Source organism: Hirundo rustica, chromosome 1, assembly GCF_015227805.2.
Source record: "Hirundo rustica isolate bHirRus1 chromosome 1, bHirRus1.pri.v3, whole genome shotgun sequence".
NCBI classification, from domain to species: Eukaryota; Metazoa; Chordata; class Aves; order Passeriformes; family Hirundinidae; genus Hirundo; species Hirundo rustica.
Genome location: NC_053450.1, coordinates 142,084,886 through 142,100,457, shown reverse-complemented (window position 1 = coordinate 142,100,457; position 15,572 = coordinate 142,084,886). Strand labels below are relative to the sequence as shown.

General features: G+C 39.9%; 1 protein-coding gene across 6 annotated transcripts in view; it reads left to right on the top strand.

Annotated features, from left to right (window-relative positions):
- EPC1 (enhancer of polycomb homolog 1) overlaps positions 1–15,572 on the top strand; it is a 63,425-nt gene that overhangs the window by 25,877 nt on the left and 21,976 nt on the right. For all 6 annotated transcript variants that reach the window (XR_005699610.2, XM_040056577.2, XM_040056544.2 and 3 more), the window contains one exon: positions 14,292–14,451. Coding sequence is in view for 5 of the 6 variants with exons in the window: in XM_040056544.2 (XP_039912478.1) it covers positions 14,292–14,451 (160 nt within the window). In the remaining variant the exon portion in view is untranslated. The remainder of the gene's footprint in view (positions 1–14,291; positions 14,452–15,572) is intronic.

Below are 15,572 nucleotides of genomic sequence, written 5' to 3'. Positions count from 1 at the left end.
TGTAGTGTTCACATCTGTGTTTATACTGGCTGGATATTTGTTTTGTTTTTGTGGTTTATTCCCACCATTACCAAGGAGAGTGAGTGTGGACGGTTTAGGCTGTGGTGTAATTTCTCTTCAGAAGTTCATAGGGTTAAATACGGGCTGATAAGTTAACTCTGAGTTGTTTCAACACTTCGCTCTTGAACATTAGATAAACATGAATTACACATTCACATTACCTGAGAATGTTAGATAGGATTTATTGCTGAGAGTTTGAAGAAAGTAAGCCCACCAATTTAGCAGATGGCACTGTCTGCACAGGTGGAATTGGAACTTGAGGTCCTGACTCAGCTTTTGGAACAGTATCATTTCCAAGGATTGAGGGAACCTCAGCTTACTTTGGCTTACAGTCACTGTAAGCCAGATCAGGCCGTTTAATGTGGTAAGCGGTGTGAAGCTGCAATTGATAATTCAAAAGCATAACGTTAGGCAGCTCTGAATTTTATTCTCCGGGAAATGAATGCGGCGTCAAGTTGATATTTTTCAAAACACAGTATGCTAAATAATACTTTATAAATATACTCACTAATGGTACTGTAGCTAAAATAGTCCTTGCACAGAAGGGATGTAATGAACTAATGACAAGTACAAATACCTCACAGCCTCTGGTAATATGCATGGCACCAAGTGGTGAGAGAGACAGGTACCATGTCTGGCCTTAAGGATTTTTCCCGGACTCCTCTAAGTGTGGTTCTCTGCTGCTACATGGGCTGTATTTTCAGACTCTGTTTGAGAAGGGCACAAAGCAATCTCTAAAGTGTCTGTTGTGCTTAATATGTTTATGTATTTTGTAGATACATTTCTATATCTTGTGTAGACACATCAAATTATGGCTATTCATACGGCTGTAACTTGATTCCTGTGCAGCCAGGAATGGCCCATTGAGCAGCCGCACACGCGGTGGGAGAGCAGGCGCCTCTGTGTTGGGACTGGAACAATGGGATTTGGCTGACTCTCCTTGTACATGACATTGGGCAGTCCTGAGTCCCACTCAGACACTTAACTCTCACTGAGTGCATGGAGAGAATAACAATGTCACTTAAAATACTCTGAGCTTACAAGTATTAGGGAAATGCTTGTCCTTAGAGGAAACCTTTCCCATTCACTTCTGTTCTTCTTTCTTTCGTACCCTCCTATGTATGACTTTACTTTGTTGCTGAGTGTTTATACCTTGAAAACAGGTTTGATCATAATAAAACATAATAACAGGTAGAAGGTCATGAATTTAAAATGCTAGTGTCTCCTGCATTTTTAAAGGCAATCTAAATAAACTCGGGGGTTACAAAGCACAGTGAATAGCTGGTGTCTGACTCACAGGAGTTTATAATTCAAAATGTACATTACTGATCAGGAAACTTTTAAGCTGGTATTTTGTCTAAGCTTTTCAGCCTCATACAGGCCTCTGCTCTAAGTAGCATCTTTGCATTGAGATGTAGCAGTGTTTATTCTAAGTCAAGCAGAGTGTCTACACCTGGAGATTAGGAACTGAAGACTGACATCTATAGCAGGTAATACAGAGATTCATTGGAGAGTCTGTTTGAAGTTATTCAGTGTTGCACCTGTCACTGTTGGAGAAGCACCTTCCCACCTTTGTGGCAGCAGGTCTGAAACACTGATCTGTTGGTGTTGCAAATATAGAAGCTCAGAGTGTTAAGCTGAGAAGTATGGGTAGGTTTTGCTTGCATTTTCATGAATGTACTTTGACAAAATTTAATTGGCTAGAGTAATTCTAAGTAATTGCTAGGCAAGTTTCTTCTTTACTATATGCCTTATGTAGTAAAAAAAATGTCTCTGCTGGTGGTCATACTTGGTGGGATCTTCAGTTTTCTAAAATGTCTTTATCTGCTCTCTTATCTTGCTGTCTTGGTTCATTAAAGAGTTCCTTTTACTAAATTACAAACTGCAATGCCTTTCTCTTTTCTTGTAACAATAATTGTAATTTGGAGAAGTATGACATGGGAACTTTGTTACCCTTGGCACTGACAGTTATTCATAGATGAGGTTAGGTGTACATCCTGTGTGTGCTCATGCAGCTCACATTTCTGCTCAGCACTATATAGCAATTTATTTCCATTGTGTGATATACAGAGGAGTAAAGTACTTAAATGAAGGTATTGTGAAGTCTGCAAAAGGGCTTGTTTAACATATTAGCTTCTAGTCATGGCTATGGTGCACTGTATGCTTTTTCTCCAGACTTTTTTTCTTCCCCATAACACTGAAGTGGTTAATGTTTAAAAGGTTTGTTTGCTTATTTTTGAAATCATAAAAAAGCTTGATTGTTTAAGATAATGCTCCAGAAGCTCCTTTACTTTGAAATTTTTTTAATGCAACTGTTATATATGAGCTTTTTTATGTGGAATGCACATATGACTTCTTAAAAGGTGCTTAGATGGTTTAGGTCTTAAGGCAAATTTCTTTTTGCTTGTCTGACATGAGATGCTGAGCCTCAACTCATGAGTGAATGAACTTAAGACAAATGTTGATACTTGATTTTCTTTTTAATGGTTTTAATGTTTTTCTGTCCTGTATTACTGTATAATGTTCAGTAGAAACACCAATTAAATGATACTACTTTTTAATGTGAATGACTGCTTGAGGTAATGAAACTATACAGAAGAGGTAGTTAAACCTGACAGGCATGTTGTAAATGAAGCAATCTTAGGGGAAGTACAGCTTGTTTAGTTTTGTATGTTAGAGATCCTATGTAAACCCTATTCACTCACTGATTTTTATTTTTATTAATTGCTTCTTTTGGTTGAAGGGAAAGGTAAATGAACAAAATATGAAAATGCAAGTGTATTTAATTTCTTTCAAGCCTCTTTAACATTAATGTCAAATAGAGCATAGTGGCTTAAGAAGTTCATAGAGAAATTATTGGACTGCTAAACTCAAAGATTAAAATAAGATTCCCGGCTTCCAATACCTTGTGGCTCAGAGAGAACAGCTGTGGAAGTATGGCTGTGGGTTTTGTGCTTTTTTACTCTCCTTGATAATGATGCCCATGGTCTCATTTTTGAGATGGTGCTAGGTGAAGTTCTACTCTCTAAAATGCACACTTGTCTTGCAGTTAGTTTCCAAAAATATTTCTGCATTCTGTGAAGAGCTTGCTTACTGATGATGCCTGGCATTTAGGCTGCCCTAGTCAACCAGATTGGACATTTGTTTATGTGAAGTCCTTGGGTAGTTTTGAAGTTTGGAGTTCAGAGATACGACTGTCAAGCTGTAAGTAATGTTGAGTTTTAGAGTGTTACTGCAAATTCTGAGGGGAAAAATAGTAGCTCTGGGTAGGTAAAGTTTCAAGATATGTTTTTAATACTTCTAAGAAAAATCCCAAACCAACTAGATCCTGTTCTTAGACTTGTTTTTTCTTCAGACTCTTTGATCATATGTAGATCTGGGAAACTTGATTTTTGCAGTTTGTGATGTGTGGCCTGTGAAAGGGAATGTTTCTCAGCCCTTGGTAGAGTTAATGCTAGGAAGATAGGGGTGCTGCTCAGACTCTGTGGCTTTGTTCACTTGTCTTAGCTGTCTTGATTGTACTGTGTACTGCTGCCAGGTTCATTGGTGGATCCAGACTAAGAGGTGTCTGAACTGCAAAGGGAGAAGAGGGTTGGTTTAATGAGGGTCATTTGAAAACCTGGTCTGAAGAACAAAGCCTGAGGAAGCAGCGATAGGGATACTGTTTTTCATAGTTTATGTAAAAAACTTTGAGAGGTATGTAAAAAATTTCACTAAGCTGAGTTGGCTTCTTTCTAATTCTGCTGTCTGTTGCAGTGTAGATTCTTAGCTTAGCCTTTACCTTCCCCTGGTGCTGTATATAGTACTCGATGACGACTGGAGCAATTGAGGCTCATGTCTGTGTTGGAATGCACAATGCTCTGTGTATCTGCACATGGAAGAACAGTGAAACAAAATCGAAACTTGTTTGCAGCAAAGTTGGGTTACCGTTGTTGCTTGTTATTTAGATAGCTCTGCTCTTTTATCAGTGCTGAACACCATTAATAGTAGTATCATCTCCCCATAACTAATGCTGGAATCCAGGTGTAAGCTTTATCATGCAAAATTACCTGAGTTACAAAGTATTGCTAATGCACAGAAACATTTTAAGCAAGTAGCAAGATAGATCCAGTGGTATCTTTTAACCTTGGAACTTGATGCAGTTATTAGTCAACTGATGAGATTATCTTTAAGTTCCACTTCCATAGTCCGTATGAGGTGAGAGTAATTTTGCTATAAAGCTTTATTCAGGCTGTTCTAAATGGCATTTTAGCTGAAAACTCTGGAAAGGAAAGGTTAAATTACAAGAGCTGTTTCTCATTCAGTTGTAGACTATATCCTGAAAGCCGTCTTCTTGTGAACTGTATAAAATCTCAGTCCACTTTGTTTTCCAGTCTGATTTCAGTGTGGAGGTCGTGCCCTGGACATGTATTTACATAATACATTAAAAACATCTTAATGTGCTCTTTAGAATCCTTTATTTAAGGGAAAATTACTTTGTTTACTAGAGATGCCTAAAATAGTTTTCATTCATTGCATTCTCAAATGAGCATACAGCTGGAACAGCAGTAAGGCTGAGGTAAGGAAGGGGCTCTTGGACAAATTTGCAGTTAAGTCTGGTGTGGCAAAGTTGTGTGAGATGCGCTGAGCTGGTTTAGATGTTTGTAGTGAGAAGAGGCCAGTTCCAGTGTTTTCCAAGAGTTTGTCCTGGTCTTTGCATCACCTGTGAACTGATTTAGCTCGGGAGAAGACTCGCCTGAGTAACTTCCCTTCTCCCTGTGGTCTGTGGGTTACAAGGCTGCCTAGGCTGAGGAGTTTGAGAGCCAAAGTGATTACAGGAGAGTGGATGGGCGTGGCCATTACCAACCCTGGGGAGATGGTTTAGTGCCTTCTACCGCTGTTGATCTTTTGGAATTCCTAAACAAAATAATTCCGATGGATACCAAGGCCTGTGCTTCTGAATGTATGTTGTGCAGTGGCAATTTGGCAGGCCAGACAAGTCTTTTTAGGTGGTCTGAATGTGACCTATGCCTCAATTTTCCTGATTCCTAGGGTTCCTTGGTTGTGTATCTTATCCTCTCTGGCATGTTTTGAACCACCAGTCTCATTCATTTCTTCATCTCTGCCTGTCTGTTTTGCACAGTAATTTAAAATGTGAAACTGATTTCAGTCTTCTGGTAACAGAATAACAAATTGCTCTCCATTTCTTCTAGTGTTATCATGAGCTCTACTACTAATGTTAGATTTTTGGGTCAAATGTCGTGTGTACCCTCCACCTGTCTACCACCATTCACTGAGCAAGAGTAGCAGGTGAAAATTTCCTATAGGTTGTAAGTAATTTGCTGCGGGCAGTCCACAAATACAGAAGCAAGATTTCTTCCAGTGAAAGGACAGTCTCTTTCCATGCTCTCAGAAAAGTCTAATTTGAACAAGGGGAAAGTAGTCTACTGCAGTGCTCAAGAAGGTGTGTGGCTGATCTCATTTCTGACCAGTGTTCTAGAGAAAAGTCTAATAATTACCAAGGGTTCTTTGATACTTTTTTAATTACAAACCCATGCATTTTTAGAAGTAAATTAGATTCCATTTTCACTGAGTAATTGCTGTTTAAACCTATGCAACTATTTTAAGTTGGCATTTCTAGCAGAGGTCTAATTATTATAGTGATTACAGTAGAATCCTTCTTGACTGACTACTCAAGAGGCTGACATCAGTTGTTAAACAGAAGTGACCTCCACAGTTTTCCTCCATGAAGGGACAGCTTCAGGCTCTGGTGCAACAAGAAAACATTTTCTCTACTGCTTAGGATGATTCGGGCCATTGAGAGATCTTGGCAGAAGAGCTTGAGAAGGGAAGATCTAAAGCAGTGTGGTTTGGGTGAATCTGCAGGCAGCTTCAGTTGATACGAGGTGTTCACCGTGTGTCCCTGTGTACTGAGAGTCATAATAGAAGGAAGGTTACAATTGCTTGTGGGCCAGAGGGATGAAGTGATGAGGGATAGAAGTGATTTGTTGTCTTCCTTCATAGGTGGAGCAAGAAAGGCTGCTTTGCTGGCCCACCATTTCTGTCCTGTTTTGATCATGTGTGCTTCTTGTGACCAGATTTAAACTGTTGCTAAGACTTACATGACATTCATGTACTTGAGTTCAAGAGGGCCAGAGCTGCAGTTATGCTTAACAACAAAACTATTGCATTGCCATCATCAAAAGCCAGATCTATCAGCGCTTTTTCTGGGTCTCAGTCAAGGATCAGTGTAACTCAGGGACTGATTTTGTGCCAGAATACCCATTGAAAGCTTTTGTACATTGCAAGGCAGACTCAGATTGCCCTCATCAGTATGATTTTAGTCAGGTTTGGAACTTTACAGCAGCAATTGTTTGGAAACAAGTGCTGTAATAAACTTGTCAGAATGCCTTTTTTGTTTTGCAAGTAGTTAGGTGTGACTGTATATGTGTGTGAGGAACTAAAAGCAGGAATATGTGGTATGTTACTGTGAAAAGTGCTTCTGTAATAACCTGTAGAGCTGCTGTTCAGGAACAACTGAACATTTTTGCTTTCAGTCATATTAGAAGCCACTAGAGCCGCTTTCTGCCCTGAAGGTAAGAGTAATGCCAAGGAAGTATCTCTGAACAGTTTGCATTCATCTGAGATGGCTTCTGTGTTCTTGGCTGTGCATTCTGTACAATCTCTTGCAGCATCGCTGGTGCTTGCTTATCCCTGGGTGAACTCTCTATTACGGTGGCATTTAACTGCCCCTGAGTCCCACAGAAACATATTTCCTGTGCCTGAACTGGTTCTAGGAAGGGAGAAGGAATGATGTGAATATGGAACAAGGCATGACGTTAAAAAAATACAGTATCTTTGTTTTGCACATAACTCTCCGATATAACTCCTCATGTTCTTCCCAGTCTTGGATATAAATTGTGTCTGATTAATAAGTTACAGGACAGCAAAGATCTGATAACAGGAGAAGGTGAAGAGAATGAGCCAGTTCGGGTGTTTTATTCCTTTCTGTCTTCTTTGTGGACACATTTATTGGATTTGCTCTGTAGACAAATTTTCTCTAGTGTAACTTGACTGTCAGGCTTCCAAGAGGCCATCTTCCATGCTCATGCAGGTTACTGTGATCCTTAGATGGCTGAGAGACAGGATATGTATCCTGTAGGTCAATGAGTAAACATAGGCGGAGGTTGTAGAGTGACTTGTGTGCAGTAGGTCATCTAAGTGCTTCAGCAGTCCCTTCTGTGTGTTTTGGAGTGAGTTATCTGGAAAGGTCTTGGTCTGCAGCAGGGTCTCCAAGCAACTCTGCTGTGTTTTTCTCCACTGCTCTCCTAGTAAATATTGCTGGTGTGAGAACCTTCATCTCTGTGAATCTAGCAGCCAAAAATCTTTACCTTACAAGCCTGAAATCAGGTTGCTTGTGCATCAGTTTACCACCTCTTGATGCCATGTTGAACAACTTCTGATTTTTTCAGTACATAATGTTTTCTTTTTTGATCTTTATTGTAGAGTAACGTGTTTGTGCGTGTTTGTGTTTAAAATGAGCTGCAATCTTGTTGCTGTTTTCAGAGGGTTTTTTGGTGCGGGTTTTTTTTTTTTTTTTTTTTTTTTTTTTTTTTTTTTTTTTTTTGGACCATGAGCTGTTAGGAGGTAAAATGTGTATTTAAAAAGACAGGTCTAGGAGGAGTTGTATGGCCTTGATTGTGTGTCAGCTGTAATTTGTTTCAGCGTAACTGTTGTGAACCTAATGCTTCTTGACAGCTGTGGAAACTGGTGTCCCTTTCAGTTCTTACACCTTAAACATTGCCAGTGCTGTGAAGTGGTAGCCTTGGAAAAGCCGTTCTGTCCCAGATGGATGTGAGAGGATTTTTCCCAGTCATACTGGTGTAAGTTAGCAGTTCTGCAGAGGCCAGTAGGTGGGCAGTGGTTTGCCTTATTTCCCAGTAATGGACAACACAATCAGTTGTGTGTTTTGTATAGGTTTTGTTTCAGAGGCAAAGATATGATTCTGATCTGCACAGGCTTGAACTCAGTCCTGTGTGCTTTTTAGAAGTACCACTACTTTAAAAAACTTTCTACTTGTCCATTCCACCTTTTGCTTCTCCCAGCAAAGACACCAGTCCCTTGCTTAGGGCAAGCTTGGAGTGTTGGAAGACTTTCTGTTCTGCACACTGGACTTGAGAGCTGCCTCTTTTGGTAATTTCCATAAGCAAATGTGCCTTAAATTGTTATTTCTAAGAGCTCTGAAATAATTGGAGAAATTATTTGAGGAAACAACAATCAGTTTACAAAAAAAAAATTCCTTTATTTCTTGAGAAGATGCACTCATTGCTACTGCAGTAACATTTTTTCACTTGTCTTATTAAAAGGATAATATGTGTTCTGTCCCTTTGGTTTGTTGAACTGTAATGACAGGTTATGTCACTTAGTCTTTTACTGCTTTGTGCTGTGGTTTTCTTACTTGGAATATGGTCTCCAGAGTGTACTGCAGAGTAGATACTTTGTCAAAAAAACTTCTGTGCTCTCTGTAAGTGCTAGTTTTCTTTTAGAAACTGTAACTTTAAATCCTGCAGTCATGTTGCCAAAAATTTAAGAAGTATTACCAAAATGTGAAAGAAGGCAAATACTGCTTGCTCTCAGTTGCTGTGCTTCTGCTTGCAAGCACGAGTGCCTGCTGGTAGTCAGGTTGAGCCACAGTCACAGTATCCATTCTTTTGTATTCTAATTATTGTAATTCAGATTTTTTTTTTAATATACTATGCTAGAAATGCATCAAACATGCAAATACTGAACTTGTGACAAAGAATTAGCCCTACATCCTTGCATTATCGTTTGAGGGGGGTCCTGCTGCCCCACCACATAGCAGCACTGACTTAACTGCAAGTTCCAGTTTCTTCAGGCTATAATGAGAGCTGCTCTGCTGTGTTTTGGTTTCCCTTCTGCCTTTGTTATTGTCAACTTGCTTTAGGTTGTCCTTTCACTCTGATGTTTCAGAGCTTGTATCGTGATACTAGTGTGCAGGAAGAGTGGATACAAGGAACAAACTCACTGTCCTAAAATTAATAGGTGGGAAGACCACAGAATGACAAATTGTGCCAATGCATAATTTTGATAAGGAAATTGCATCAGTAGATTGTTACATTCTACATAGTCAGAAAAAGAGTTGCTATTTTGGTGGGCTTTTTCTGTAGATTCTGTTAATTAGAGGAAAACTAAAGGAGGAAAGTGGTTATCAAGCTTTTGGTTGTTTAGACAACTAACAGTGTAATCTGGTAAGTATTGGCATTATAACTGTCCAAATAGTTTTCTGGACAGGAATATAGTGTGGAGAATAAGGTGCAGTTCATAGAATTATGGAATATCCAGAGTTGGAAGGGACCTACAAGGATCATCAAAGTCCAGCTCCGGACCGTGCGCAGCACAAGCCCAAGTCACACCATGTGCCCAAGGGTGTTGTCCACACACTTCTTGACCTCTGTCAGGCTGGTGCTGTGACCATTTCCCTGGGGAGTCTGTTCTGGGTGAAGAACCTTTTTCTGATATCCAAGCTAAACCTCCCTTGATACAACTTCTAGCTGTTCCCTCAGGTCTTGTCACCAGAGAAAAGAGATCAGTGCTGTCCCTTGGTTCATGTTTCTGCCTGAGTGTTATAAAAAGCAATGAGCTGCTCCTTTCCTGAGACACCTCTGTCTCTGAGCTGAGTGCTTCTACTGCATCCCTTTTTTTGTTGGGATTGTCAGACCACTTGGTGAGGCAGTATAGGATGCTAACCTGATGAAAAACTGACTTGGGGCTGGGAAGAGTGAGTGGATTTTTAGGGTTTTCTTGAATGAACTCTTTAAACTAAAATTTGGCTGAGCATTAGTAAGATGTAAAAGCAATGAAGTTTGAGGGACAGTACCATTGTCCTGAAATGACTGGATCAAATTAGCATTACAGCACTCCTAAAGTTGTAATTACAATAGCATTCTGTGTCAGGCAGAGAAAGCAACTGAAAATGGAATGTTTTCTGGATATAAGCACGACGAATAGGTTGAAAACAGTTAAATGTAAAAGTATGAAGCAGTTTCGGGGAGAATAAACTACCTTGTGGTATGTGTGAAAGATCCAAGAAAAACAAGCTGGGATAGAAAGGGAAGAAATCTGCTGTGGTGTTAAGCAGTTCATGCTGAGTCCTTTTGTAAAAGAAATGCAGGTATTTCAATGTTGTTTCAATCATAAGGGTACATTAGGAAGGAAGTCTGACTACTCTGAAAGTGGAAACTTGTTAATAGGAGAAAATAAAACATGGACAATTTGTATTTATGTGAAAGGTGTATGTTGAAAGAAGGAGCAAGGTGAGATCCATGTAGCAATGAAGGTGTAGAATAAGATGACAATTTTCTGTGAATGTTTGTAGTAAGAGGAAGTTTTTCTTGATTGTACTTGATACTGAAACAGTTGAAATGTATCTTGAGTGTGGGGTTTTTTTGTCCTTGGTATTCATTTTAAAAAGACTTTGTAAATTTAGCCATTACACTGGCTTAACGGCTTCGCTAAAGGGAATCATCTTTCTCTCCTGCATTTCCCCACTGCTTTGCATCCACACACCCTGGCAGTTCAGGGAGCCAATTTTTCAGACAACTAATTGTTTCTAATTGTTTTCAGGGGAAATAACAGGGCAGTGATGGCTTTTTGTGAATTTGGTTCCCTAAGCTGTCATCATGGATTCAGTCTGACATAAGGCCGTGATAGTATGGAGAAGGACAGGAAGGAGCACCAGACTGAACTCTGTGGTGGTGGCTGTTAGATGAGTTTCATTTTAACGTGACAAATTGTAGCTTTTCAGCTTGACTAACCCATTTAAATTCATGCAAGGAGTTTATAGAAACAGTCTGGAATAATTTTGCAGCCATCTGAGAACTTTTTTACAGCTATTTGAGGGGGGCAGACGACGTTTGAGGAGAAAGAGTAAAGGCACTAAGCAGTGCTTTTCTAAGTAAATAAATAAACCACCCCAAAACATAAAATCACTTCAAAAATCTCCACCTAAAATCTCATAATAGTCAACAGACTATTGAAAAGGTAGAAGCTAGAGGGTTACAGTCAAGTTATCCTACCTGCAGTTCCTGGAGGAATATGGGTGATGTAAATTATTTGGTCCTGGTGATGACCTGGAAGATACTAATATCTATGAATACCTAATAAGAGGTTTTCAAGAACAAACCCTAGTTAACCCAGTTGCATTTCTTTTTCTGGCAGGGCTCAGAACCTAATGGATAGTGGCATAAAAAAGGCTTTTTGATACTGCTCTGTTACGCAGTGAATAGAAGCAGTCGTGTAGTAGAAATAAATCTGCTTGGAAAACTGTATCTAGAAATAGATGGACAGACAAAATGAAAACATTTGCTGAATTTCCTAGGTGGTCTGTCTTTAAATGCCAGGTGGTGTTTTCAGGAGTGACTGAGACTGTATCTACATACAAATCTTCCTGTGTCATGAAGAGCAGCCAGAAAGTTTGATTAGGATTTGAATTTAAGAACATTCTGACAAGTTGAAGAAACCACTGCATTTTTAAATGGAGAGCTATGGATTCAAATTAATGAGGTGTTGCATCTTGATGGGAATAATCAGCTCTGCAATCACAGTGGAGAATGAAGAATAGAAACGGTAAAGCTGTAGTGCGTTAGTAATAGTAGGTATTTAACGTGCTTTCTTGTTAAAAATAACTGCTTTCAGAGTTAACAATTGCGCCTGATTTATATGTATTACTGTCGTGGTTTAGCATAGCTTGGCTCTTAGTTAAAGAGAAGATCCATCAGTTACGGATGTGATTCTCTCTGAGGACTACTGAGAGCTTCCTCCGACCCCGCAGAACCAATCAGCTGGCTAGTGTTGAATATTGGCACCCTGTTAAACCACTTAAGAAAGCTGAACACGCCTCTGTGAAATCACATTTAAAAACGAACAAACCCCGGGAAAACTCTCTTGCTTCCAGCTTTTGAGCAAGTAACTGGATGCTGGCCGGGCCAGGCGCTGCTCAGCCACGCAGCCAGCTCAGCCCGCGGTGCGGCTCGGCTGCGATTCTGCCGCCGCTGAATTCCAACCACGGCCGGCAAGCCAGGCTCTGCTCCATTTGTGTCTTACTGTTCTTCTTTTAGTACTGTTAATAAAGTTTCCTTTATACTTTCTAAAGTTTTCAGCCTGCTTTTGCCTCTCTCCTAATCCTTATCTCGCAGCAGAAAATGGGTAAATAATTCTAGTGAGTGCACTGGCGTTGGGCTACCTCAGTTACCAGGATAGAGGTGTGCTGAGCCGCTGACTGAGATTCTGAAGTTGGGGGCAAAGTTGCTCTTGTGGCTTTGTCCAAATAAGTGAAAATTTCGGTGCATGGAGGTGTAAGGAGAAGTTGCTTTGTCTGCTTAGTTTCCTCTGTGTAGTGGAGTGTCTCTTGAGATGAATTGAAATTGATACAAGCAACAGGTTAACTTTTTTCAGTAGGGGGAATTTTATCCAGTTGCTTTTCATAATATGTGGCTCTGCTAAGACTTCACACATAATGAGTATTTTTGTAATTGGGATGAAAGGCAAAACCATGATTTGTGCTTCTGTTTTAAGAATGCTGTTAAGATTCCTTTAAATGCAGATAACTTAAACCTGTTAGTAAAGAAGTATAGGCTACTGGTACTTACTAGTTGTGTGCATAACAGAGGTGGATCACAGAAACTGGAATCCTAATTTAGTGTATAACATCCTTTTCTTCTCTGAAATAAAGCTTTTTTTCCTGGTGTTTAGAAACAAAAGCTGGGATAAATACACCAGGAACCCTTCATATTATTATAACACCAGTAAGTGTTTGCTTAACTAAGAGAATATTGGCTATTATTATGCATTTGATGCAGAACTCCCCTGGGCTATATGAAGATAAAGCTTAGTTCCCTGTTAGGCAACAAGTTGTAGCTGTGTAATCCTGAAGAATTATTACGGTTTACAGAATATTGAGGTGTCTGACAGCAGTAGTTCAGTAAAAAAGTAGAAAATAATTTGTCCATACCCAGGAAGGGATGCTGCCACACCTTCTAGGTGGCATGTGTGTCCAGGCTTAACAAATGCTGCAGGTCAAAACCACTGCAGTGAGTTCTACTTGTAACTCTGCTATGTGTTATTCTCATGATTAGTCTCTATCTGAGAAGAAGCTTTTTAACCAGGTGACAGATGTGGAATAATGCCTGCAGCTTGTGTGAAGGTAGACTCAAATCCTGTGAATTCTTTTTGCAGAAATGCATATTGAATTTCAGGCTGTGTCAACTTTCCAGTTTACAATAAAGCCTGCTTTATAATTTTCTTGATTGTTAATATTTTTTTAAAGTTCAGACAGAAGATCTTAATTGCCTTATTGTACCAAAGTAATTAAATTGAAGTCAGACAGCCAAAGATATAAGATCATATGGATGAACATCATCCATTCAATGTTAAAACCAACTATCACTGCTACCATTTTGCTGCAGTTCCTGCTTTTGACTATTTCAGTATTCTGGTTTATAGCATTTCACTGAGAGGTGTATTGGCATAACCATTGTAGCACTGGTTTACTGAGCATCTGGGAGGAACAGAACAGAAACTTAAGAAACCAAGCACTGCTAATAAGGAAAAAAATACCTTGTGACATTGTCAGGAAATCACTTCAAGACGTGCACACAATGTAGCTGTGTGGGTTTCTGTTAGTAACTGTACGAACTGTGCTGGTACTACTCACTGTCTTGACAGAACTACGGGGAGGATGGATTGCATTTTTACCGTTTTTTGTCGGATTAGGAGAAGGAAAGGGAGTATAATGGGAGGCATTGCAATAAATGAGAAGCTCTTCAGGAATCATTTGCTAGGGTAAAAATCGTTGCTGTTCATTGGTAATGATGACAATGCCACCTGTCTGCTTTTCTGACACTACTGGCAATAAATGGCCAAGGCAAGTACAGAATAGCACTGGAGTCAATATCTGTCTGCAGCTCCTTGTTGTGATCCGTATGTCTGATCGATCTGAAGTGTCTCTCCAGAAACATGTGAGTGCGGGTTTGTCTCGGTGTGCCCGGAGCGCCGGCGGGACTGGAGCAGGGGGGTGTGCAGGGGGACAGCGCCACCTGCCCGCCGGCCTGGGCAGCGCACTTCGGGTGCGACCATCGAGCTTCAGCTCAGGCCTTCACCGTGCGAGCGTTCGCAGAGTAACACCCCTCCTTCAAATATCTTCTCACCTTTCCCTTTCACTCTTTTATTTATAGGAGCATCATTTGCAGCGGGCTATCTCAGCACAACAAGTCTATGGAGAGAAGAGGGATAACATGGTTATACCGGTTCCAGAAGCAGAAAGTAATATTGCATACTATGAATCTATATATCCTGGAGAATTTAAAATGCCAAAGCAGCTGATTCACATACAGCGTAAGTAAAGTTTACATTGACGTTTACATTGAGTCTACTTTCTCCAGGCAGCAGCTGACAGAACGAGGGGACGCAGTCTTAATCTGCGTCAAGGGAAATATAGGTTGGATATTAGGAGAAAGATTTTTACAGGAAGAGTGATAAAGTATTGGAATGGTCTGCCCAGGGAGGTGGTTTAAAAAAAATCGGCTGTGGCACTCGGTGCCGTGGTTTAGTGGAGGTGAGGGTCTTGAGGGTCTCTTCCAACCTTGTGATTTTGTGAGAATTTAATTTTGCTAGTAGTTAAGACATTATTCATAAATGTCTGCTGAGCTCCCATCAAGACTGACTTCTGAGAATTAATTTTTTCAACATGTTGAAAAATACTTCTTGCTAAAGAAGTGCATTTAATTCTTGTTCAGTAGTAACAGTTTGGAGCGAAATTGAGATTTATTAGCAAGCACAGACACAAATCTACTTAAAGAGGAAAATACATAATGCATAGCTAAGAAATAGAATACCTGTCCCTAAGCATCACCAGGGTAAAATGGCAGTAGAGTGGATTGGAAAGCCAACCAGAAATGACAATAGCAGTAGAAGTATTTGCTTATTCCTGGGGCAAGTATTCTATGTCTAAAAGCAGATGGGGTTTGATATCACTGATGACTTGCAAATTTGTTGTGGTTTTGTTTTTGTTGGAAGATAGCAGCTATTTGCTATGGATAGGACCCTTCATGTGGGCACCACATTACTTCAGATAACTTCGGAAAAAATTATGAAAAATACAGTCTTTTGCAGAATTCTGTTGTATGGTGTAATGAGCAGAATTTAAAAAGTACTATCTGCTATGTAAACATATCTCATGCCTAATTAACTTTGGTTAAATGCTAGGCTTCTATGTCATACTGAGCCTCAGTAATGGCTTAAAATATTTGAGTTTTAGAATAGTGTGGGTTGGAAGGATCCAAGCTTCCCTCAGTGAGGGAGGTTCAACTTTATGAAGTTGCTCAGAGCCTAGTCCAACCTGACTGTGAATGTTCCCAGGTATGGGCATCCTGTTCTAGTGTTTCACCACCCTCATTGTAAAGAAGTTCTTCATTCCTACTAGCAGTCTTCCATGCTTATATTAGGGTTATACTTTT